Source organism: Stylophora pistillata, chromosome 1 (assembly GCF_964205215.1).
Source record: "Stylophora pistillata chromosome 1, jaStyPist1.2, whole genome shotgun sequence".
NCBI lineage: Eukaryota > Metazoa > Cnidaria > Anthozoa > Scleractinia > Pocilloporidae > Stylophora > Stylophora pistillata.
Window position 1 is genome coordinate 26,167,413 of NC_142519.1, and position 25,437 is coordinate 26,192,849.

At 36.8% G+C, this 25,437-nt stretch overlaps 3 protein-coding genes across 4 annotated transcripts; 1 reads left to right on the forward strand and 2 right to left on the reverse strand.

The window, feature by feature from the left end:
• Positions 1-11: 11 nt before the first annotated feature.
• LOC111320673 (uncharacterized) lies at positions 12-2,832 on the forward strand. The gene is made up of 6 exons (XM_022923335.2): positions 12-201; positions 344-423; positions 1,477-1,551; positions 1,715-1,781; positions 1,883-1,942; positions 2,696-2,832. The coding sequence occupies exons 1-6, from the start codon at positions 12-14 to the stop codon at positions 2,752-2,754; spliced, it is 531 nt and encodes a 176-aa protein (XP_022779070.2). The 3' UTR covers positions 2,755-2,832.
• Positions 2,833-5,009: 2,177 nt separating this feature from the next.
• LOC111320648 (BRISC complex subunit Abraxas 2) lies at positions 5,010-14,399 on the reverse strand. Of its 2 annotated transcripts, none has more exons than XM_088746892.1 (10): positions 14,005-14,399; positions 13,017-13,107; positions 12,887-12,923; positions 11,892-11,964; positions 11,054-11,165; positions 10,548-10,641; positions 9,443-9,568; positions 8,877-8,961; positions 7,562-7,676; positions 5,010-7,204 (listed from the first exon to the last, which is right to left on the reverse strand). In XM_088746892.1, the coding sequence occupies exons 1-10, from the start codon at positions 14,014-14,016 to the stop codon at positions 6,756-6,758; spliced, it is 1,194 nt and encodes a 397-aa protein (XP_088603018.1). In that variant the 5' UTR covers positions 14,017-14,399; the 3' UTR covers positions 5,010-6,755. The 2 variants fall into 2 exon arrangements, with proteins under 2 accessions (XP_088603018.1, XP_022779039.1); XM_022923304.2 differs by lacking the exon at positions 14,005-14,399 and adding an exon at positions 13,180-13,274.
• A 211-nt stretch (positions 14,400-14,610) lies between these two features.
• On the reverse strand, positions 14,611-18,808 carry LOC148741845 (uncharacterized). The gene is made up of 2 exons (XM_088738232.1): positions 17,436-18,808; positions 14,611-15,619 (listed from the first exon to the last, which is right to left on the reverse strand). The coding sequence occupies exons 1-2, from the start codon at positions 17,576-17,578 to the stop codon at positions 14,896-14,898; spliced, it is 867 nt and encodes a 288-aa protein (XP_088594358.1). The 5' UTR covers positions 17,579-18,808; the 3' UTR covers positions 14,611-14,895.
• Positions 18,809-25,437: the final 6,629 nt, after the last annotated feature.

Below are 25,437 nucleotides of genomic sequence, written 5' to 3' on the forward strand. Positions count from 1 at the left end.
AAATCCTGGAGATGATCTTCTATGAGCCCGCCATCTCAGCGGCTCCATTAAAAAAATTAAAGATGGCGGCCATCAGAGTATCGAAAGTATTCTGTGGATCTCCACTAATTTCTCTAGCACTGAAAAACAAGAGTAACTTTTTAGCCCCTCTTCCTTCATTTCCAGCAGTATTAAGGCACAGTTTTCACGTAAGCATGTCAGGTAAGCAAGATTAACTCGTTCTAGTTTTCGTTTTAAGTGATGCTTCATAGCGAAATTATGTATAGCGCAAGGTTACTTTAAATTAGTTACATCTTTTTTGTATCATAAATTGAAATTAGCTTAAAAAGGATTTCTTTTGCAGATAATAAACAATATCACAACACCCGTAGAAAAAGGATGCTTCGCCGCTTTAAACTGAACCAGTTACAGGCCAAACTAGAGGTATGTGTGACAGAACATGTTGCACTTCTGTTTTTAACAGTGAGTTTGAAGAAACCCATAAGTTTACCAAACCTAGTGGATTTATACTTGGCTCATAAGGTTACCAGGTCACTGACAGGTGTTTCTGATGGAATGATTACCTTAAACCTTTCAATGGCGACTAGCATGCAGTGTTGATTTGAACAGTTGATGACATGTTTACAAAATATTGGTGGTTGTCTTCTAGAAGTTAAATTATAAAGTGGGGTAAACCACAGTAGCAAGTTTTAAACAGCTGAGGTTTCATGCATTGGCAGTTTTTTGGTGCAAATTGCTATTTTATCCAAGAAATGGATGACATTCAAAACTTCAGCTTCTGAGAATGAGCTGAAATTGCTTATCATCCTCTGGTAGGTAAAGTCTGTTTACGAGCCTAGTGGCCCATTAGGCCGGTGCTTAACTCCGGTTTCTGTAGCATGAAGCGACTAGGAGTATTTCTATTCCCCCCTGGATGAGATGCTAGTCCATCACAGGGTTACCCCCAGCGTTAAATTGCCGGTACCCATTTATACACCCGGGTGAAGAGAGGCACTGTGAGAGTAAAGTGTCTTGCCTAAAAACACAACACAGTGTCCTGGCCGGGGCTCGAACCCGGACCACTCGATCTGGAGTCAAGCGCACTACCCATGAGGCCACCACGCCTCCACTTATCATCCTCTACCAGCTTACATTTGTTGTTGACAATCAACCAAAGTAGCACAGCAACTTCTTTACAAAATAATGCTACCAGGTGATTAAATATTTTTATGTAATGTTGAACACAAGTGTTAAATGACTGATCTTTTGTATAGAAAAATAAATGAAAACAAGAAGAGAAGAAAGTAAAAATAATTTATATAATGAAAGTATTAATTGTCAATTGCCCTGTCTGACTGTGGTACAGGATATTGAATATAATGAAGTAAGTACTTTGGTAGTAATATTTCATGAGAATAGTTGAACAGATTGAAGTGTGATATAATAGCAATCCTGCAGGGGTAAACTAGTTTTTTAATTTTCACTTTATTTGATCAGAGGTTAGATGAAGAAGACAGGCCAACAGGCTGTTTACTTTGCCCTATGAGAGGAGATGTAGAAATTGACTACAAAGTAAGTTATTAAATTACCACTTGCGTGGTCTTTAGGAGGTCACAGTTTAAAATTCAGGGTCAGTTTAGTCAACAATTGCAGTCAAGCTTGTGAAGTGCATGTGTGAATACTGAGGTAATAGTTATCCTCTTATATTTATAATTTATTTTTTGTGTACACACAGAATGTCCGTTTACTGTCTCAGTTTGTTTCACCTCATACTGGAAGAATATATGGACGCACTCTTACGGGTTAGTTTGTTTATCACCTACAAAATTAACTATTTCAAGTCATTACTTTCTTGTTTATGTTGTATACCATTCCAGTAACTGTATAATTCTTGTCATGGTAGGTTTATGTATTAAAAAACAAAAAGAAATTGCCAAGGCCATCAGAAGAGCTAGAGCCATGGGTAAGGAGTGAGTCAATTATTTCTACCCCTCATACCCCAACATTACTGTAAATCCTTTATTAACCCCCCCCCTATAATAAGACACCCCCCTCTAATAAGCCCCCCCTTTTAGCAGAAGAAATTTATTATTAAACCCCTTTATTAAGCCCCCCACCCCTTCCCCTCAAAAAAAAAAACAAAAACAAAAATTCAAAATAACACTGCATTTTGGGAAGTATGTTAAATTTATTCAAGTACTGTAATTTTAGTTTTTCATTTAAAATTGATTGTGATGATTGATGTTATCATGTTGGCATCAATAGAATACAGTATACAGAAATTACAGAGCGATGCTAAAAATATAACATGGCTAAACAAGGTCCATTGAGGGAGTTAGATCATAAAATTGAGTTCTGTATCAAGTTTTTAATTAATAAGCATTCCCCCTCCCTCTAATAAGCCACCCTGCCAAAGTACCTGAAATGAATAAGAGGATTTACTGACATATTAGAGGATTTACAGTAGTTTTCAAACACCATATTCCATTTATGCTCTCTGTATTTCCTATGGTACTTTCAAGGAGAATTTGCATAATAATCAGGAGCATCTTGACCTCAGTTGGGATCATTTCCTTGATTCAGGGGTCATATTGCTGGGAGAAATAATCAGAAGCTTATCACTCTTAGGTGTTTAAGGGTTACATGTAACTGCATGTTTAGAACTTATGTGCTCTGATGTGAACAATTCCTTATTTCTCTGTTTGATTGTTTTCAGGTTTCATGCCTGTTACCATGAAATACCTTGCCTTCCATGAGGACCCAAAGTTATTCTAGCAGCAATTTAGAAATAGCCTACCGGCCCTGGTTACACCAACATTACTATTTTGTAAATAAAATCAAAGTTAAAACTGATCCCAGTATCTCTTTGTTGAACTTGACTCTTTAGACAAAGTATTAAGGGCACGTGAGAACTAAATCACCACTCTTGTCATATTCCTTTCATTTTTTTCATTTTTGTATTTTTTTTTCATTTTTTGTGGCTACTGCCCACTACAGGAGGCAAAGCCATATATGTTATTTCATATGCCATGGAAATGTAAGAGTGGCTAAGTGAGTGAGTGAGGGTAACAATAGAATGCTGAACTTCACCTGATTTTGACCCAATTGTTTGTTTTGAAGTATCTTTGTAGTTCATTATTTCCATTAGAGATAACTGGGTGCATCATACACTAAAGAAAGAAGAATATCTTTGGAAACACGGAATTTTGTGCCTAACAAAACCCAAGATTTAATTTTTTTAGTCCTTGCCATAAAACTACAGAGGACCATAAACATCTCACAATCATTTTACAACAGCTTCTTGCCCACAGGTAAATAAAAACAAAACTTTTCCTGGCGGATATGTCTCAATTGGTGCAATCTTCACATCATGGAAAGTGTGAGGAAAATTTTTTTCTTTAAAGAGAACATTTTACCATTAGAATCTGTGACTTAAACCTAAGAACCTGTACTTTACCAACCACTCTATCAAATGGACAGGTGTACTGATGTTAAACAACCTTGTGACATTATGTCCACATTCCAAAGAGAACAGTTCAAGTGGTTTTGGATTTGATATATTTTAACAAAAAACATCAGTTCAAAATATGATTAAATTTCTGTTCTTTTAAGATTTTTTTGAAACAAAAATGTTATAAAACATAAAAGCAAGATTTGTTGACAAGGCAGATTGAACCATCAAGAAGACATGATGAAACACATCCAATTTTGTCCCTGAAAGTACTGCAACAGACCAAACTGGCATTCTATTAACACATCAGTGACAACAAGCACCTTCATAAATGGACATCTTGTTGGTAAATGAAGGCTCATGTCTCATACATGTCTGCCTAAACACGTAGGACTGATCTCAAAATAAACTTTTGAGGGGTGATAATAAAATTTATTACACAACTCGGGCAGTCAGAGGGCCAATAACTAAAGTCAACCAATCAAAATGCTCTATTGCTGGCCAATATTCTCTCAGTAGTGGACCGGGCACTATCCCGAATGATACTGCACTTGTGTCCCTTTGAACTTCAGTCGTATAATAAATCTCTTATTAACCAAGCTTGCTCAGGACCGTACTTGAAGAATATCGGCCCTTGGTCTTTTTTGTACGGACCTCGCTGTGCTTGGTCCATACTGTCAAGACCTCGGGCCAATATTCTCCCAGTACAGCCCTCGTGCTTGGTTAATAAGATATATGCATCATAAGCAACAACTCAATGTAGTAGATACAATGTATAAGAAGCAACATGGAGAGTTAACACCCCACTGTCTGACAACAAAGCAGTTCAGTGGGAAATGACAACACTCTCATTCACTCTGAGGAATAACCTTTCTTTTCAAATAAAATGTACCCATTTGTCTGCCCCATGTACGTGGAAAGGTTTAACTCTAGAGAGCTTTATAGGTGGATTCACTTGTCAGGATTGGAATACCGGTTTTTGAGAGGAAAAGCAGAGAACTTAGAGAAGAAATGCTATCCAAAACCAACAACAAATCTTCACATGAAGCAAAGTCCACCATTGATGATAAGCAAATTCATAGCAAGGGTTCAAATCGTCCACCCCGCCGCTCGCTGGATTTGTTCTCGGTTGCCCCTAGTTCAACTCCTCAGCTGCGCTCTATAAATAGCCCACTGGTCTGCCTCCTGCCAGGGGGTATTTTTAAGCACTTAGTTTACATTGTGGCTAAAAAGCCCCTAAGGGGGAGCCTCAATTTATATATTTATTCATTTATTTATTAAGGCAAGGACTTCAATAACAGCACTATCCTTGCTTCCTCCAAATCTATTGATTAATTAGAAGCAATACCCAACAACCTCATCTTTCATTTAACATCACACCTCTCTACTGCGAGGATCGTGCATCATACACACAGTATCATGAAGCTTTTCAAAAAATTATCATGATTATTCCCAATCATGTCTAGGCTGAACTGGAGACAGGTCTACATACAAAATGTAAAAAAGGTATATCAGGAAGAGAGAGAAAAAGAGAGCATGGTATAAATGCTCTGGGTAGAATAAATAAGTTCTGCCAAACTACTGTTTTTCAATTCATTTTTAATAGATAATATATTCAGCTTTGTTCTAGTGTTGCAATATACAGAGAATGTGTGACCAGTCTGTATTCACTACATAAAACATGCAAAATTTAAAATGTCTTTCCTCCATAAGTAGTAAATCTGTATTTATAAAAAGACCAACAGTTCATTATACAAGTTTTAATATTAAACAATCTCTTATTTGCAAAAGCTGAAGAATTGCATTGTTATGACGTGGATATCAGCCATGTTAATAATATTATACGGTAACCATTTCTTCAAAAGTTAAATTAAGGTTACTCATGTATTATGACTGTTTAAACTGAGCTGCTCTCTGGAAAGCTATGTCAATTATTGAATGAAACTCTGCCAAAAAATGACTAATACAAAATAAGGAATGTTATCAAAACAATAGCCAGGTTATGAATAGAAACTGTTTATCCTGTTTGGAATTTTGCAACTTTCAATTACCACACTTCAGTGCTCTTAGAACAAGATAAACAGGTTTAGTGAAATGTTTCAGATTTTAATTTTCATTTGATTCACTATTTAGGTTTAATAAACAGATCACAGGTGAAATTATTTTCTTCTTGGAGGTGTGAATCCTTAGAGCCTTAAATAAAACCAGGACTTTGATGGTCTTTCTCGTGTAAAAATGTGTAAAGTTAACAATGAGAGTAATGTAACCTCAGACCTGTAATGCTAGCACTGGTGTGATAGTTGAACCCACAGTTAGCATTAAGTGTCTCATTCAAATTTACTTTGACAGAGAAGTACAAAAATAAGACTGTATAATTATGAGACTTGAGTTCCTTACCTAACTATGTAGACCGACTACTTGCTACTCCTTCAGCTGGGGTTTGCTGAGCAAAGGTTTTGACTACAATGATGCTTATAAGTTTAACTAATTGGACAAAAGCCCACCAATCAAAAGAAACAGCAAACATCAAGATGACATAGTTCTACTATTTTTAACTTTGAAGTCAATCTTGCACCGCACTACCAACTTGTTCCTATTATGGGCTTACTATCAATATAAAACAAAGTTCCTTGGGGAACCACAATGAAACCTATTTCAACATGGTAAAAGAGCCAATGAAGTAGATGTGCTTTCATTCCGGGTGAGTGGTTCAATCTTGCATGCAAAACATCTATTCTTTGTATATTATGCATGTTCTAACATACATGAATGTCATCAATTTATTCACAATCAGGTTCCCCATCATTTTCTGATTGATCAGTTTAAAAAAAAAAAAAAAAAAAAGCTTGTTTTTAGTGTACTAGTTTTACCAAGTCTGAAATGCCACATTTGACCGCATTGTTGTTGATAATAGCTATTAATCTGCAACAACACTGCAGACTTGAATTTCTTAAACACAATTTTTGATGAAAGAAAAAGTTTCTAGAAACACATCCAACCAGGAGTAAGCAAGTTTTACCTTTGTACCATAACTCAAGAATATAGAAAAAAACTAGCTGTTTCCAAGGTAAAAGTATATTTAAAAAGTTAAAACTCTTTACTTTTTGCCTTGTAAATATAGCTTATTTTGAAACCTAAGTGAACTTTAAGGACATCATAAGAATACAGTTTGTAGCAATCTCTCAGTGACTTCAGAATAATAATGTTAACAAAGGCCTAATTCTTTACAACTTTTCTAAACTTTGACTGGGAGATGTGTTGCAAGATGTTAACGTGTCAAAACTTTTAATATAACATAAGAATCTTTAAAATAGCTTCTCTACTATCAGAAAACTGGTGATGATGTCTCCATTGCAAGATTCTGAGAAAGTTTTTCTTCATAGTCTTGTCCACTTCCTGTAATTTTATCCTCAATTGAATATGGCTGTGTCTCATCATCTGTGACATCATCATCGTTAGCCACTACTGGCTTAACATAACGAACAACAACTCTAGCAGGGGTTTTTTGTTTCCGCCTTCTGTTCAAACTGGGAGAGTCCGCCTTTGGTGCTTCTTCTGAAGCGGCATCTGTACTTTCCTCAGAAATTCCTTGGTCGTTTTTCTCTCCCAATTCATTATCACTAGTGACAACAGAACCTTTAGTATTGTTATCATCACCAGGCAAATCTGACCCATGTGTTTCAAAAGTTATTTTTGCTTCTTCTTTCTCCTGCTTGGATTCACTTAAAAGAGAATTAGGCTGGAGAGGCCGTTTTTCATCCACTTCATTGGACGCTGTTACAATGAAAAGTAGAGTTGCCTCAAATTAACATCTGTATGACTTGAGTGGAAATAGTTAAGATTGAGTATTCCGTTAGTTAGTTACTTTGTTAGTATCTTTATTTAAACTCTGTAAAAATCTTCAGTAAAAACAATAGCTATCTATCTACAATATTAAATTGGATAAAAACTATTAATATGCTGTTTTACAAGATTGCCGAGATTACTGATATTATGGCAATATTAAAACTTTTAATGGAATCAAACAAACTTTGCAAACTTTGATTTCCTTAGCAATAGACTTACAGTTTCTGTAAGTTTCTCCTCCCTTAATCGAATGGCAGTAAAAAGAAACAGTGATGTGTTAGTTACCATTTTTCCTAGAAAGTTCCATACGACATGCTTCCAGTTCCTGTCTTCTATTTTCTATTTCCTCATTCAATGAAGACACAGTGGTTTCACTAACTTTTACAACTTCAACTAAATCCTTGGGAGGCAAAATAAACTGCTTACCTCATGACAATCAAATAGACAAGTATGTTTATATACTGTTCAGAGCAATTCCAGCAGGGACTCCTCAAAAATACTCAGTTTAAAGGTAGGTACTTCATCCAGTGTACAGGTATTTGCTGCCCAATGGGGTTAAGATATTAGGACTCTCACCTGAGCACAGTGTGTTTATTTTAGAGACATTTAAGACAGCAGGATATGATATTTTGAGCTTACAGAAACCATCTGTAGTCAAACAAACCTCTAAAATTTCTCAAACAAGGATTCAAATCCAAGCTATTTCTAGCACCCTACTTAAACTTACCCAAAACAGATCCAAATACCAACCCCATAGGCTAAACCTTCTCATAACCATAATATTATGCTTCAATCCATAATCAGATTTCATTAACCTGAAAAGCTTTACCACATTTTCTCATTAAGATTCTTTGCAATATCTTAGTAACTGTGGCTACGTTAGTTCATTGCTAAGTTAACAATATTTTAAATCTGTTATCAAATTAATTTTACAGATAATTTTTGTCCATTTGTACTCAACAATGACACATGGTAAAACATATTTTACCAACAAATAACAGCAAAATGATAAGTAGAGCTGTAAGAGGGCAAAAATTTGTTTTCACGGACTGAAGATTCTGAGTCTCAGGGGGAAGAAAACAAGGTATATAAGTTGCAGAAACCTACAACCCACATAATAACAACCCTCTTCAGCTCATTTCCATGTTGATGAACATCTTTTAGTAACAAAAAAATCAACCTAATGGAGAGTGCAGTGTTTTCGATAAAATCAATAATTATGGGTTTTACAAAAGTTAATCACTGTCTCAGCAAGAGTTATTTTTAGATCTTTCTGGTTAGGTTTTCTTGTACACAATGTCACGTGATCAGTTTTCTATATTTGAATTGTAAACAAGGATGTATCAGAATACAAAAACCATCACCTTGACCTAGTCTTCACTGCTTTTTGGGACTTTTGGCAAATACATTAGAGTTATTCTGATGGAATGAAGATTTGCGTGAGCATTTTGTGCTACAGATATCATGTACTTCAAAAGGTTTGATTGGTCCTTTACAAAAGAATATAGGGATCCCTGCTTAGCAATCCCTCTTTACCTCTCCTGTAAAGGGAAACTAAATCATTAAATAAATGTAATGTACAAGACACTTTTAACCACACCTGTAGCCTTTTCATCATGGTAATGTACATGCCGTGCATGTTGGAGGACTGTTGTATACATCCTTTGTCATCAACAAACTCATTCCTGTAGGGAATAACAGATCAAGTCTTACAAACAGTATCAAACCACTTTATCATTAACCATCCACAAATAAACTTAATTTATCTGACTCCTACAAAAATGATAGAAGAGTCGTTGAGTACAATTCACCTGGCAAACAATCATTGGATATAACATACAGTTAGTGTAAAATTGTAATTTAAAAAGCCTGCAGTATTGATCATGCAAGGCTGGTCACCCTTTTTTTTAGTGTAATTTCAGTATTTCCTTACAAATTTTACCTAGTTCACCTCTACAGCAATGGTCTAACTATCAGATATAGGATAAAACATTTTTCTAGCCTTTTAATAAGCTGTCCTGAATGTTTTTTCTGAAAAAACCTATTTTGCAGATCAAGGGCTATCTGAAAAACCACAAAAAAGGATCCACAAGCTACAAATTATTGTAATTATTTAGTTAGCAACATTCTGGATAATGTACTATACAATTAATCTCTGTACGTTACCTGTAAGAGTCGATCACTTCATGAAAAAGACTAGATGTAGCTTGTGCAGAGTGACAGTTAAGTCTATACTCAGAATGTGATGTATCTCCAAGGTTTAATATCTGTACTTGAACTGGTTCAAAAACCCTGTAGGGAAGAGTGTGACTAGAACATTGGGAAAGAGGTCCACAAACAAAATGAAAAAAAAGGAAGCCATAAACTTCCATCTCATCTCAAAATCACCAAGAAATTTGGTACAAACAACAGTTATTTGCACAAACCAAAAAGGGTCAGCATTAAAGGTCTAGTTGTAGTTTTTCTTCTCTTTAATTTTGTCACAGCACAAGTTAAATCTGTAAGAAACTGCCTTGTATTTCTGCAGTAAGTGTTACTTAAAAAGAAACAAATCCCCACCCCTTATTGTGAAAACAGCTGAGGCAACAGACATGAAAACAAGTTTTTCAAGGGATGCCAAACTGAGCACCTTCTCTGCAACTTGTCTTACTTTGAAGCCACAAAATTGCTAATGCAAATCTATTCAATGTTAGTTGTGTGGTGCGTCAAAATATTTAAAGTGCTCATTTGTTGCTAAGTGACTACAGTTCCCTTTGAATACATCGTATGGTAGGACTGTCACTAATGTTACACAGATAAAATGAACTAAGTACAAAGTAGGAAACCACCACAGCACTATTCAGTGACTACATTAAATTGTGCTGGTAAGTGCTCAGAATGACAGAAAGCAAAGATGAAAAAAAATTAGATATCATTCATTGCTTGTTGAGTGTAATTGGATTGGTCAGTTTTGTGTTCGTGGCACCAGTAAAAATGCTGGCACCGTATAAAGCAAAAGTTTTGTATGTACAAAGACCTGCCAAGAGAAACTTTGATTTGTTTCTCAATAAAAATTTAGCCTTGTAAACAAAACAAGCTATACACATGTGTATCCCACCTCTGTATACAGTTCAATACAGTTATAGAATGTTGGATACCTGGGAGTCAGTACCAACAACCTGTTTTTTTCATATCATTGATTAATATATAATTTCCCAAGTTTTAAAATAACTTCTGTTGGAATTAACTAACCAAAATATGCAAATTTACAAGTAATATAATTCAGGCATACCCTTCTCTGTCAGCAGAACGACAAAAGCAGTACTCAAATTTGTGTGAGGAAAGATCCCTGGACATGTGCGATGTAAAGATTGCTAAAAGGAATTCTTAAAGAAGGAAAAATGTTCCCATTACCATCATTCCTTGATAATATTTACAATAAAGAATAATCATGTATTTCTTGCAGCTTAAAATACTAACTTTCTGATTTAAATGATTTCAAAGTTACTAACATACATGAAAAAATTATGCACATCTGATTGGCTGAACACAAGTGCATTTTACATGTAACATGAAGGCAAAGTTGTAACATGAGCACAAAGTTGCAGTTAAAGTGCAAATTACAAATAGCACACTTGCCCTATCAAAAGTTTGTCTGTCTTGACTTTCTGTGATGCTTTTTTTATTTAAATTATTAACAAGTAACAACATGATTTCTTGTACAATTTGGTGAGAATGAGTTTGTGAATATTTCAAAGACTGAAAATTAACACTAAGAATAGAGTATTTTATCCACACCTTTGGAAGGGGTATAGCTGAACTTTGCAATAAGATTGTGATGGATATATCTTTCCCTCATGGACACTTGGCCTTGAGTATTACGTCGAAATGAAAACCAACCGATGACTTTCTGCAATGGCAAATAACAACACAATGTATCAGTGTGATTAATTACAGCTTTCACCTTCCAACTCCCATGACTAAGACATGCTTTCTCCTAACAATGTTAATACAAAATCAAGAAGGCAAGTAATGAGAATTAAAAAAATATATCAAAGAGGGGATTGCCATTTGATCCAACACTTGATTCTCAGAACAAAAATTATAAGCAATGTTTGGCAGACAGTAAGGAGAAGGACTGAAAAGATCTCTGAGTGAAATTTCTCATTAATATCATGAGAGCTGATGCTTGATTGTTAAACAAATTCTCCTCGTCAGTACCCAAGGAAATGTATAGAGAAGAATATAGAGAATTAACAGCTACTAGGGCGTAATGGGTTAATAATAATTAACAATTATTCCACGAGCCCGCGTTGGATATAAGATGACGGATAGCCAATGAGGCGCTTTACGCCTCGTTGGCTATAATCATCTCATATCCAACAAGGGCGAGTGGAATAATTGTTTTATTAAAAACGCCTCCGAGATATTAGACAAATCTTACCAAATCTTAAATTTTTTAGCTCTTTTTTAATTTCAAGCTGACGCGTACACTTACCATATTTGTAGATTATGGTATCTTGGCTCATATACCATAATGGCTAAGCCAATAAAAAGTCTTGAATTGCATTATCCAATGATCCAGTTTTTAATAAAAAAAAGTTAACCCATAAAATAATTATTGAATCATACTTACTTCACTCTTTTCATTATCATTAAGTTCTTCAGATATGGCATCCTCTATTATGTGCCCAACATTAGTGTAAAAACTGTTTGGAAAAAAAATTAAATTATTATAAATATCATCAATCATTATAGGGCCATGGTTAAAAAAAATTGAAAAATGAATTTGTAACATCTAAGTACCCTTGAATTGAGGGACCATGGGTATAACTCCAGCTTTTTTTTATATTTTTTTTCAGATCAGCACATTTTTCAGTCATGCAACAAGGCAGTTACTTGGTTGGTAATCCTGAGTTTATCTATTTTTTTGAGAAATAGCAGATAGAAAAACTCATATTTTCTTAAGACATATTTTCTTTCAAATACAGTTAATTCCAAACCAATTTCAACTACTTATAATAACACCTAGGTGGATGTTAGGGCTTCCATCAATCTTTCTATACTTTTTCTTAACATTAGTAACCTTCTGGGGCCTGGAGTGGGCAAGCATAAGTTTTAATCATTCAATTTAGTCGTGATCATTTGGTTCTTTCTAAAAGGCCATACTCTTTCCTAATCAATGAAGGGCTAACTTTCTAAATGAACTGTAGGTGCTGCGTCAGTGGGGGGTAATACAAAATATTTGGATTGATCAATTAAATTGATAATTTAAATTTACCACAGCAAAGAGTTTCTGAAGGTGACCTTACGAGCTTTAGCCCTGTGGGGCTTACGCTCGAAACGTCAGTTTTAGAAACTCTTTCTTTATCAAGCAAGTACCAACGTTACAACGTCAGTTATTTCAGGATCTGATATTTTCATATTTTCGCTTTGTTGTGTTACGTTCCAAGCGATGAGACGTCTTTGCTTGTTATTAAACTACCTAATACCGTAAAAGTTAGCAAATCGATGTGGCACGTGTAGCCGTGTTATTAAGAGCATAATATTCGCATAATTACAAAATTACCAACTTTGATCAATCATCAATCACTTCCGCTAAATTCCTGATCGCAAACTTACTACACTTACCTATGAACTTTGCCAAAAGGAACAAACCCTTGAATCGCTGTAATTGGAAACACATTGAAAGAGTTATTGAAACCAACAATTGCCCTGGAGGAGAATGATGGGAGATCATGCACACAAATGCGGAACTTACTTGCAACTCGCTCGTGTGTCAAGTTTTCGGATTGTGAATCTGTGATTGTGTTGGTGATGCGGCTCGTAATTTGGCCTAATAGGAGCCCCTCCTAACAAGACAGGATTAAAAAACATAAACTGCAAATCAAAGTAATTTCAACAATCGACAATACTGCACTCACAACATCTCCTGTGCTATTCTCTATTTCGTAGACCAGCGATGAGAACACACAACCGGACACACAAACCTCCATCTTTAAACAATTAGTTACACTAAACTTACAAATACATGACGTGCAGCTTTAGAATTTTCTGTATGAGCCACTGTCCTCATAATTCCTTGGTTGCGGGCTCAGTATCGTGTCGACTTGGTTTGTATGTATGATTATTTTTTTTGGTCGTTTTTCGTATTACTATTTTTTTATAATTAGCTTTCAATCTTTTTCTTCTGCTTTCCATTAAGGAATCTTTTGTAAATCACTTCACGGTGAAATTGATATCCTCAATAAAGATTATTATCAACATCAATAATCTTATTTTATCTCGACGATGAACGGAATCACAACAAAAACGAAAAAGAGCACGTAACCTATCCTTCTCACTTCTACCAAAGCGGAATGATCTGGCGACATGTGGATCGAAGTTAGGATTTTTATACGGAAGAATCCCAACCTTAATGTTCACCTTACTCCATCCCTTTAACTATTGACGATGGCGCCGAGTGAGTCCACATCGAATTTTGACCACTGCGATGACGAATATCGTTGTCGATAAGAGTACAGAACACGCTAACCCTCTGTCGGTTTGTTTTTTACCACAATATCGACGTCAATGATAAAACGATTATTTCGGTGCGTGACACGCTGACGCGCGCAGCGTTGTCTGTACTCTTACCTTCAATGGTAAATTGGCTAATTAGATTGCGACATTACTGCCAGTCGTGGTAATTAATCTCTTATTTGGTATCTTGTTCAGAAAAGAAGACTCCACGTCACAGAATCTATTACCTTCGAGCCCATTCCGGGACGCTCGGCATCAATGCCGAAGTTGGAAACTGGTAGAAATCACCCAAAGATTTAGATCGAATGATAAAGTCTGACTGCTGTTATTTTCCTATCATTCCTCTATGAAGGCACATTCTTACAAAGCTTATATCAAGGGCGTAGCCAGGGGGGTCCTGGGGTGCCCGTGACTCCCCCTTGGTCGGTCTTCTTTAGAGCAAAAAAACAACAATATTCAGGTGGCGAAAACGCCATAACAATATCTTGGCCGTAAAAGCCATTGATATGGGCCTTCATGCCGCGATAATACGACTGAGCCCGCTGATACACGCGGGAGAGCAGCGGTGTAAATGGTGAGTAGCCTCTGTGACCCCCCCTTTGAAAAATCCTGGCTACACCCCTGTATATAGGGAAGTACCAACCTCAATAAAGGAAGTCAACGCGAAATATTGTTCTGTATTATTCTGTGAAGTGTTCTGAAGTTCACCCTGAGTCCTATGATGTATCTTTTTTATGTTTTGGCTTTTATTCAGAATAAGAAAAAAACAAGAAAAGCTCACTGTAACTAATCTAAAATGAATCATTCAGTATCATGGATAACAAAACTGCTTGCGCCATATTTCTGGTTTATTAATCTCTCTTGTATTTCAAATAGGTTTACAATATATTTGTTCAAAACATCTGACTGACTCATTATATTATTTTTTACAATCATATAGACATAATAGCTACCATGATTTTAACATATGCACAAAACTACGGGAGTTTTTGCGTGATAACTGTCCGATGATGTTGCACAGCGTGGCGTAAAGTAGCCAGTAAAATCGCGCGAAATAAAATGGGTGGGTTATACATCGATATTACAATAAATTTTGTCTTAAGGTTATTCACTGTTTTTCACATGTCATTGTGGATTCGCTTGTGGCGATTAAGGTTCCCCGATTGGGAAAACCTTTGGTAACAAACATCGCACTGGTAAGGTTTCTCACCGGTGTGAGTGCGCATATGTTTAGTGAGCGTAGAGCTGTCCGCGAACGCCTTAGTGCACACACGGCATTGATAGGGTCGTTCACCATTGTGAGTGCGCATGTGCGTAGTTACAGACGAAGACTGGGAGAACTGACGGTTGCAGATGTGACACTTGAATGGTTTTTCACCAGAATGAATGCGGAAATGAGCTGTTAGATTGGCGGCTTGAGAGAAGGACTTCAAACAAACCAAACACTGGTATGGCTTCTCTCCACTATGGGTGCGCAGATGCAGTCTCAAGGTAGACAATCGCGCATACAATTTCCCGCATACGGGGCATTTCGTTGGGCCATCATCACTGGAGTGCTCTCTGGGAGACACTCTCGAAGAACCAATAACACCCGGATTTAAGAACTTGTGCATATAGGGCTGGTATGATCGTGGAAATGGAACACTTCCGCCGCACAGTACTGGTGCTGGTCCGAAAGCAGGGATGCCAGCGTGTGGAGGTCCAGGCAGGTATGGGGAGGTCAGGGAACTGGGAGGGAACAAGGCGGGTCCGTGATTGAAAGGGATAAAGCCTGGAGGGAAATGATGAAAAGAATGGAACGCAGATCTCTCAATTCCAGCGCGATGATGCATGAGGGATAAACTAAAAAAGAATGAAGCAAAAATAATTTCAGCGAGGTAGTTGACTTCGGCCAGTGACAGGTGTAATAAATTTGGCTCCTTCTTGGTACATAAGACACAGAACACGTCGTAATAGAACACCGCCTCAATAACCTATGGTATTCATAGTTTTTCCTCAGTCTCGATTGCTTTACATCTTGGTGTCTTCTACACCAAGTAAGAGATGAAAATTATTGCTTTTTTCTCAACCAATCAGGTGCAAGACAAAAACCGACGCAGCTTGATCACTTGCTTTTCCCGCCCCTCAGGCTCTTTCACTTATTTGAATTCGAGTTCTCGTCGGCTACTTGTAAAATTCGTGTTCTCATTGACTCCCCGTGATATTTTCCTTACTTATGTTTGGCCACCATGATAACTTTGGGTTTGGTTCAGTACGACGCTTAAACAAAATGCACTCTGTGTACCATTATGATCATATAGCCAGATTGATGACCTTCGACACTCAATTAACAATTTCCCCATAAATACATGCCTGCCAAATTCCTTTGGAAAATATTTCTTAAGCTTAGTTCAGTGACGTTTTGTAAATGGTTTATTATATCAAATATGCACTGCCACCGTCATTTGCAGCTACGCTCATAGCAAATAAGCAATCACTTCTTACTTCGCCTTGTGGACATTTAAAGATTTACTCCAGATTTGCTTTCAAGCACACAGTCATACATAACCTTCTCCGCTCCAGGCCGCAAGCCCAACACAGTTTTATTGCTTTACGTTTTTTCTTTCTAATTTTCATCTTTTCTTTTTTCACTGATTTTTTTTTATTTTTGGACTTACACGTCGGACTTAGCCAAAAAGCAGGAACTACGCGTAGTCTAAATGGTAGTAGTTGAGAGAAGCATGAAAATTTCCAGAAATAATTTTTTACTGAACCCAGAAAAACTTTCATTTTAGCATCTGAAAAACCACAGTCTAAACAACAACAACAAAACAGGAACGTATGCAAATCAAAATCGTAGACCATCATGCAACTTAATTTGCTTGGAGGCGTTAATCAGATAACTACTGAGATTGATTTTAAGTAAATTGTACTTATTAGTGACGTTCAGTTCTCGCGTCAAGGGATTTTTAAAATTCTAATACCGATAAATCTCGGTACAATTTTCCGACTACAATAGGAACCAGGTAGACTCGGGAGTAAACTTCATTCGAGCAGGGCAATGCTGAATGAAGTTACAGCACAAGAATCGGATACGAAAAGCCAGAGGAGATCAGGTGGGCTTTCATTTTAATTTTTCTGTCGCGCACAACAATTAGCCAGTAACAGACATGTGGTACTTAAAGCGCGTTTCTGTTTCTTTCCTACTACTTTATTTTATATATTTTTTTTGTTGACCATTGTCAGTCCAAACCAATCCTTGAAGATTGAGAGTAAAACAACAGCAACAGTGATAAAAATGATAACGCTATTGCAACAAGAGCTGTTTGTCGCACGTAATAATGTGGAAAACTTAAGAGGTACCAAGTTCGTCGTCCCACGTACGGCTGATGGTTAAAATTTTGGCCTTCACGGCTAACAGTTATTTTCTTTTCGTTGCCATTAAAAGAAAAATGTTCACAATTAATTTTTTCAGGATTAACGATCAAAATTTGTCCATTTTTACCCTAATAGATAAATTAGTTTTGCTGTTTTACGGCGGCAAACGGTTGACCTCAATGAGACCCTCATGAACAATGTGACCAGATTTTTGCTTCATTTTCAGTAAATAAAACTTAAGATTTTATTCCGACTAACGGCTACATGAAGGAATCAAAAGAGAATTTCACACTAAACTTACGATGTATTTGGCTCTCCACTGATGGTTATCACAGATCCAATAGGGGCCTGGTGATCGCTTGTCCTTCTCGCTGACGAGAAACTCTCTCCCTGTAGGCTGAGTGACTGTGAATTTCTCACAATGACAGCTTGTTCGTTACTCATCCTTGGCAGTTTTTCTTTCTGTGGAACATCGTTAATTTGATTAATAAAAAATCTTTGTATCTTAAAGGATGTGTTTTGCGTAAACTTCTCAGCGAAGATATTTAGCTCCAAAGTGGACCGTTCATTTACGTACAAATTTTTCCAATTTTTCCGATCCTTTTTGTTTTGTTTTTTTTTGCTTAAGGCTTCTACGATCCTCAAACGAAGCCTTTACATCAATTTCTTACTGAGATTAGGTATCGCATGCAAAACTTTCCTTCGAAAAACAACGAGTGCTTTTAAAAGAAACAGCCCGAAACAACAGCCTCATGATTTGTTTTACTTGAATCCCTTACCAGAAGTTATATTTTCCTGAGGTTTAGATTTCTCTTGATCTGCGCTGTCTCTCTGTCTTCGATTCAAGTTGGACAGAATGCTGGGTAGGCAATCTCTGAGGATATTCGTTCTTAATGAACTTAGGATGCCAATAGCTTCTCACTGGGAAGGGCAGTGACTCAGAATAAACAAGAAGTTGTTTTGCACCGCAATATATAGCTGTTTGTGAAAGGTATTTCGTCATTTCACACGTCTTTTAATGCGGAAACGAGCGGGAATAAACAATTGATACATACGCCTGGCCGCCTAATTAGCATTTACACAATAACCGCCTCTTCAGTATAAAGTCAATTACAAGTTAATTTGTCATTTCAGTGGCAAGTGTTTCCATTGACAGGATAAATACTCAAATCGCAAAAAACGGGATGTCACCACTCATTTGCAGTCCCGCCTTGGTTTGGTCGAGAACCACTTCTTTGTCATGAAAAAAAATGCCAACCTCGAGTCGCCCGGCCGGCCAGTCATCGCGTCTAGTTTGAAGAAATTTTAAAAAGAACGATATATGAAAAAAAAAACACCAGCAGGCCTCTTTGTTCTATACTCAGTAAGACGAAAACCAACGTGTGGCCAGAAAAACACACTTCACTGGCGAGGCTTTATGCTTATCTATTTCGTATCTGTAGCTAACTCGAAAATTCTTTGTGGAGTGAGTGTTGCTTCAAAAAATAAGCTAGACCTAACATTTCGCTGTGAGGCCTCTCAAAATAACTCCTTTCAACTCAAGAGGGTGTAATTAGACTGTTAAAAATTGCCATAATAAAGGACGCGACATGGCGCGGTATCTCGTTCGTATGATACGTATTTTCATTGACCTGAAAGAGAAACAAAGCATTCGTGTTCCCTTTGGCTGGTGCCTGAAATCTTTGTCCGGCTGTACGATTTCTAGATTAGAAGAAATTAAAACAACAGTGGCGACTTCAACATGACATGATAACTCGAACAATAAACACAATTGGAGTAGTTCTCTGCTCAGTTGAAGACATTACCCGAAGAAAAGCGGAACTTATTTTGCAAATCATCTGGGTGCATTTTGATGAATTGACCATCAGTAAAGGTTAAACAGTCATAACTTCAGCTTCAACTTCAACAAACAACTTGTTACTTTTACCAGGAAAGCGATAATTGTACATTATATTGTTCAAGCGACGAACCAACACGTGTTTGTGGCTCACTTCACACGCGCCAATGATTCAGAACTTTTTGCTCGCGATAAATAAATAAACAATAATCTGAAATCGTTTCTTTAGGATCATTAGCGTGATATTTCTCGCCACAAAGTTATCATTTGTGTTTGCTTGTTCTAGACGAGACAATAGACATGCTTGAGACGCGATAGATCCAAGACCGCTAAAGGCCAAGGTTGCTTGGTCAACTCATTGTTTTAAACTTTTTCTTTCTATTTAGAAGTCCACAGATGAATTTTAGAAATCATTGTGCCTTGTGGATCTTGGTGTTTACAGATTTTCCAGATTGTCCTTCATCGGTATAAAAATAACTTCCCACGAAAAAAAGAAAAGTCCGGCAAAATCAAACGCCGCAATGATTTATAAACACCTTCAGTCGAATGAAAAACTCCACAAATGAAAAAAGTTACCATTCGCCCACTTCGGATTTCAGCTCAACCGAAATATCCTCCACCGAGTCATGGATCTCCTATGTATAAAACTCTGAAAGTTTCAAACATTAAGTTCCCTCTTGGGTAATATTCTGCCACTTGAACAAAAAATCACAAAAAATGAATTCCTTACAAAAATTTCAATCGTTTCGAATTCTAAACTGAATGTGTTCCCGCGAAACACAAAAACGACTTTGCGCGAAATAGATTTCTCGAAAATTTTTTGATGCAACATGGTCATTGAAACTGCTTCTTGCGGTCATCTTGTCATTCGAATGATAGTTTATAGTAGACCTCTCTAAGAAAATCAAACAGGCAAAGGAGTGAATCATATTACATTTTGGCTCCAAAGTAAATCGAGGAAAACAACATTCCCCCGACAGTTTTATCGACAGTTCTCGAACTAGCAGAGGAGTTTCATAAATCATTCTGCACATGGGCCATACTTTGGCTTATGACGAGCAGGAATCTTTTTTGGTTGTTTGTTTATCTACCTGTTTTTTTTTTTTTATTTTAGCAACTTCTTACAAATTATTTGGAGACCAAAACTTAGCATGTTTCTGAAAACTGCAAGTGACCGGGTTGATGGTCTACTCAGGAAAGGTAAAGACACTTTTCTTTATCTGTCTCTTTGTGTCCATTCTTAAATGAATGCTTTTTTTCTATTTTAAAAGACCCAAATCGTACAAGGCTAGTGATACTGAAGCAAGTTATACTGTCTTGCTTGAAGCTTTGCACCCTTTTGGCTGGTTTATAGCGTGCGAAGGCCATTGAAAAAATGAGTGTAGTGACTTTAATTGCGAAGAAAATGCCCCAGCTTTCCTTCATCGAGAGTGAAATACTTATTTCTAATTAAAGATAGCCGATGACGCAGCCGAAAATTTTTAAATCAGCGCTTAGCAATACTAGGATGAGGAAAACGGAAGTTACGTGGCAAGAAACTGTTTAAAGCCTCTCTTTCAACATGGCCCTGGTATATGAAACAGTAATCGCATTTGGCCACCATCTGTAATTGATATTAATTATTTGCTTGCGCGTAACTCGATTCCCTACAGCTTCCTGAAAATCACGGCATTAAATTTATTGAACTTGATTGCTATTTCTTTGGTTTGCAGTCGCAAGAAGTCAGGGGTCCGAAAACTATCTCAATATTAACTCAAATTTTCAAAATCATAATGTCTTTCATCGTGGCAGGGGTGGTGAGCCGACGTGCAAGGGACAGAGTCAATAGAGTGGGTTATACACTTCATAGATTGCCGACTAGAATTTCAAAACTGGAAGAGAAACCACCGCAGTGAATTTTGTAAAGCTGACCTTTTTTTTGTTAGCCTTTTCGTTGAAGCGAAGACACTTGCACTCCAACTTAGCACAAATGTTTCCCTGAAACTTAGAAGCCACTCCACAGGTGATAGTTTACGCCACGCAGTTTTTGGATGAAACAGATCTAGATTGCTTTTAAATCATAGGTCTCTGGAATCAAACTAGTTTCTGGTTACATCAGTTCTTAGTTAACCAATACAACATGACAGTAAAATGCTCACCAGCCATCTAGTTTTTAAACTAGAAAATTAAAATTTTCGATTCGACCGACATAATTCAATGAATGAGGCTACTGATACATTTTTATGAGGGATATCGATAATTATTTATTCTCAAAGGTGTAAATAAATTTAAGTACGTACATAAGATGTCATGTGAAAATATCCGAATGAAAAATCTTGTATAGCGCACCTGGCTCAACCCGTGAAATATTGCGCTTTCAGTTTGCCTCCATAATTATCACAAAAGCTCGTTCTTATTGCTTTTTTCGACAAAAACGACTCTAATTGAGGACGTTCTGGGACGATATTTAAATAATATTGACTGGCAATGCTTTTGCTGCAAATGTCATCTTTGTAAAGGTTGTTCGAGAAAGTGACCTGAGAAATAACTGACTGGGTCACTTTGAATGTAACATCTCAACAAACTGTATGAATTTATAAAACCTCTCAGAAACAGATGGGGAACATGGGTTTAACTCATGCTTCCTTTGCTCTTCGGAAATGGGATCAGCCACGAGTTGTTAAAATGGCCTCATTGTCGGTACATAACTGATATAATAAATCTTTCTAGTTGCAAACTGTCTGTCCGTATATACGCAAGCAGTGTCGGTGGACAGTTAGAAATTTTTTCATTTCTTGTTACTTGTATTTTTGGCAGTTAGCAAAGTGATCATTAAAGAATAAAAAAATCAGTTTGTAGTACTCTAGCTGAAATAATTTGTGACTCCTTTTCTTGTACAAAGATCCCTTTTCTCTGAAAGCTTTCCATCTGTCCCCACTCACTATTATTTGAATTATGTATTGAAAGACATCACATGTTGCTTTAAATGCCGTTATGCGTGCAGGGGAGTTTCCTTGCATGGGTACTCACGTCCCGTTCGTTACTCCCTTTTGGCAATTTTTTGTACGTGTAACTTCTCGTTTATTACTTTTGTAACTCAGTAGAATGCCAATAAAATTAATTAAAAAAAAAAAAAAAAAAAAAAAGGGGATGGCGGAGAAGAGGGGCAGGAGGCGGTGAGTTTTGAAGTTACAAGAATCACCCGTAATTATTTTTCAAAACTGCGTAACAACGTGAAATAAATTTGAAGCGAGACTGATGGAGGAAGGAACCTTGAAATCACACTGCTCAAACTTTGCGGCTGTTTGCAGCACAAGATGTGTTAAATGATAGCATCTTTCTAAATCCTCAAAAGGATCTTTTACGGAAGTTCTCCAGGGTTCTCAGGTTATCAAGTTCTCCAGGATCTGAACACAAGGCTTGAGAGTAATTGTTCAGCCAGCTTAATTGAAATGACGTTGAATTGTTGAAAGCCTGTCTCGCGGCCATGTGTTGTCTAAGTGTGCGGATGAAGGAAAGGTAGGTCTGGACTGATAAGAAACCCTGCTTAAAAGGTCCGTTAGTTATCATGCCATGTCCGGCATCTCAAGCACGAGGCGACTTCAAGTCAACTCACGATCATCTGCATCAACTCCAGGAAAAATTCTGAATAAAAGTTTCTGCTTATTCTCTAGGCGTATTTTCGAGTTTCTGATCGGATCATGAATCGAACTCTCCGTAACCACAACCTTCAAGAGAGATGAAGCAAGATGTGTGAAAACAGAGTTACATAAAAATGAAAAGAACCTTCGAATGCGGACTCACTCGAAACATCCATCTACGAGATCAAATGCTGTGCAACTCCCCTGTGCATAACTCGACAGCCTGAACATTTTGAAAATATTGTTCCTTCCTATTGGTACAGTAGTTTCCACAAGCAATTTCCCTCCTCTTGAACTCTAAAATGTGTTACTGAGAAACAAAAAAATCGCCAATACGTAAAATTCAACTCACATATAACTGTCGTGCTATGCAGTATACTGATGAAATGATAGGAGATAGGATCAAATTAACAACAAAAAATTGATGAGAAAAACTGAAAAGGTGTGTTTCTAACTTGGTTATGTTAACTCTTTAGCAGAAACTGAGAGAGTGAGTGAATAAAAACAAGATCAGTGATAAGATAATTCGTTCCCAGATCCTTATGATATTTTCTTTAAGATGATTTTAGATCGTCGTCATTCTGAGCGTGCGCGAAAAAAAGAAAAAACGGTTGTTAACAGACTGCTGAAAAGGCAGTAATAAAATGATCTGCAAAAGATTGAATATTGTTCTGGTTTCGTCAAAACCTGGTCCATTCTGTTAATGGTAGATATGTCGATATCGCGAATAAATTGACAAAGGAAATGAAGTTAATTACACTTAGGAAACAAAATCACTTTGAGTTGTAAGAAGTCATGTCGAGGTAACACAGGTTCCAGAGATCAGGGATCAAATGAAAAGGTGATTATTTTAAAAAGAAATTTATCCTATCAATGTGAATTTCCTTAAGGGAGGAAAATTCTTTTTTCTCTGTACGGAGTGGTTGCAAAAATGATAATAAAAAAAGAGGGCACGTTAAATACTTGGCTTCTTCAGTATATGCACTAGTCATCTTAGAAAGAATCGATCACAGGCCTTACTATTGTTTGCCGCGCTTTAGCATCTGAATGGAATAAGCTCATTTAAGAAAGCTATAATTGGATCGAAAGGGCCGTTGTTATTCCTTATTGTTGTCTAGTCTTGAAAAATTAACAAGTAATTATAGTCTTTGGTAGGTCATGGTAAAAATAGCGCAGATTTTGTGGTGGGGAATAGGGAATAGGAAAAAAAGGAGCATGCATCTTTTTTATTATTATTGAAGGGGGTTATTGAATCACGAAGTTAATAAAACTTTCTCTTCAGGAAACCGGGCACATCTTCAAAAAATTGTCATTCACTTCGATTTCATCACTAACTTGGAATAATTATATGAATTCGCACTTATCAACAAATCTGAATGATATCCTCGAGAAACAACAAACAAACAGGAAATTGCGAGTTTAACAATTGTCGCATGTTTTTTTGTTTGTTCGAGCTCAACCATGCGTTCAACTGTTTCAAAAACAACTGAGAAGTCCTATTATACCTTTTGGATTTCTTTCTGCGAAAACTTTCAGTAAATTTCCGTTTTTTATAAAGGCGCTTCTACAAATTTGTTGCAGTGGTCAAAAGTTGGGGAATCGATGGAATCTCGCAGCTATTTCAACTGGAAACATTTAGAAAAGGTCTGCTAAATGTGGCGAGCTTTTTGAAAGGAATCAAGGCAGACACGTGCTGTAGTCAAAAGAAATAGTACTTAATGTAGTGTAAATAATTGATCTAACAAATCAGTGTGTCAGACAATGCTGAATCGTGTTGCGCATTATTAGTAAGTGTTTCCAACGCCAAATTGATTATCCAGGGCCATTACTCGTGTTGCGCATTATTAGTAAGTGTTTCCATCGCCAAATTGATTATCATTACTCAGTCTGTTGACTGAATATAGCACTGATTTACCAAGAAAACCTCATTCATGTGGGAATAAAGGAATACAAGGTCTCAGTATACGGGACGTAAAGAATCAGAATGGACCGCGGACTTAGTCGTTTTAACGCCATCAAAAAACTAATTTACGGCCAGCAGCATCAAGCGAACTTACGGCTATTTCAGAGGATTGTGCTGAGCTTATTGCAGTGTAGTCCTGTTAGGTTATCACGCGCTCTGGATATCACAGGAAGAGATTAGGAGTTTCAAATTACATGAAACAAAAGGTAATCGTGAAGATATGAAATCTGGGCTCTTTTCCTTTGTATGGTTACTGATAGAAACACGTTGGCACAAGTTCTCGCATAAGAGAGCAAAAGATTGACGTTTACGCCGATGAAAAGCCACAAAAATGGATTCTGACTTACTTTTCACATGGAGTTATTATACAATGAAATATATGAAGTTCATATATTTTTTTTTTTGGAGTTATTATATTGTCAATAAAACAACCCAAGGGAGAGAGAGAGGATGTCTCCATGAAAGCGATAAAGGTTACGTATGTACTTGATCTTAAGTCGATTTCACGCAGCGTAAAAACAGCGGCTTGATAATCGGCTGAATGCCGCGAAGCTACCAACAGTCTACGATAGCACATTAACCAAAACGTTTGAGATGAATAAAAACTATTTTAAGACGCTGTATGGCTCGTTCCAGACGATTGTTAAGTCCTCAAATTCTTTTACTCCTCTGTGTCGACTTTTAATTTATGTTCTAGTGGCCAGGGCTCCATACATGTGAAAAGCACCCTTAATCTTTGAATACCCGTAAACTGCCATCTAAAAAGATGAAACCATAATTTGATTGTTTCTTTTCGTACGAAATCTCAGTTATGCTCATATTTATCCCGACTTTTATCTCCACATCATCTATTTTGATTTCAATTCTTTCACAGACCTGGTGT

Excerpts from the sequence above, each read along its gene's own strand:
- LOC148741845 (XM_088738232.1), bottom strand. The coding sequence starts at position 17,578 with ATGAGTAACGAACAAGCTGTCATTGTGAGAAATTCACAGTCACTCAGC. Across the intron at positions 15,620-17,435 it reads AGTGGAGAGCCAAATACATC|TTTATCCCTCATGCATCATC; the intron begins GTAAGTTTAGTG and ends ATTCTTTTTTAG.
- LOC111320648 (XM_022923304.2), bottom strand. The coding sequence starts at position 13,251 with ATGGAGGTTTGTGTGTCCGGTTGTGTGTTCTCATCGCTGGTCTACGAA. Across the intron at positions 9,569-10,547 it reads CGTTCTGCTGACAGAGAAGG|GGTTTTTGAACCAGTTCAAG; the intron begins GTATGCCTGAAT and ends TCTTCCCTACAG. Across the intron at positions 7,677-8,876 it reads CCATGATGAAAAGGCTACAG|GATTTAGTTGAAGTTGTAAA; the intron begins GTGTGGTTAAAA and ends TTGCCTCCCAAG.
- LOC111320673 (XM_022923335.2), top strand. The coding sequence starts at position 12 with ATGATCTTCTATGAGCCCGCCATCTCAGCGGCTCCATTAAAAAAATTA. Across the intron at positions 424-1,476 it reads AGTTACAGGCCAAACTAGAG|AGGTTAGATGAAGAAGACAG; the intron begins GTATGTGTGACA and ends TTATTTGATCAG. Across the intron at positions 1,552-1,714 it reads ATGTAGAAATTGACTACAAA|AATGTCCGTTTACTGTCTCA; the intron begins GTAAGTTATTAA and ends GTGTACACACAG.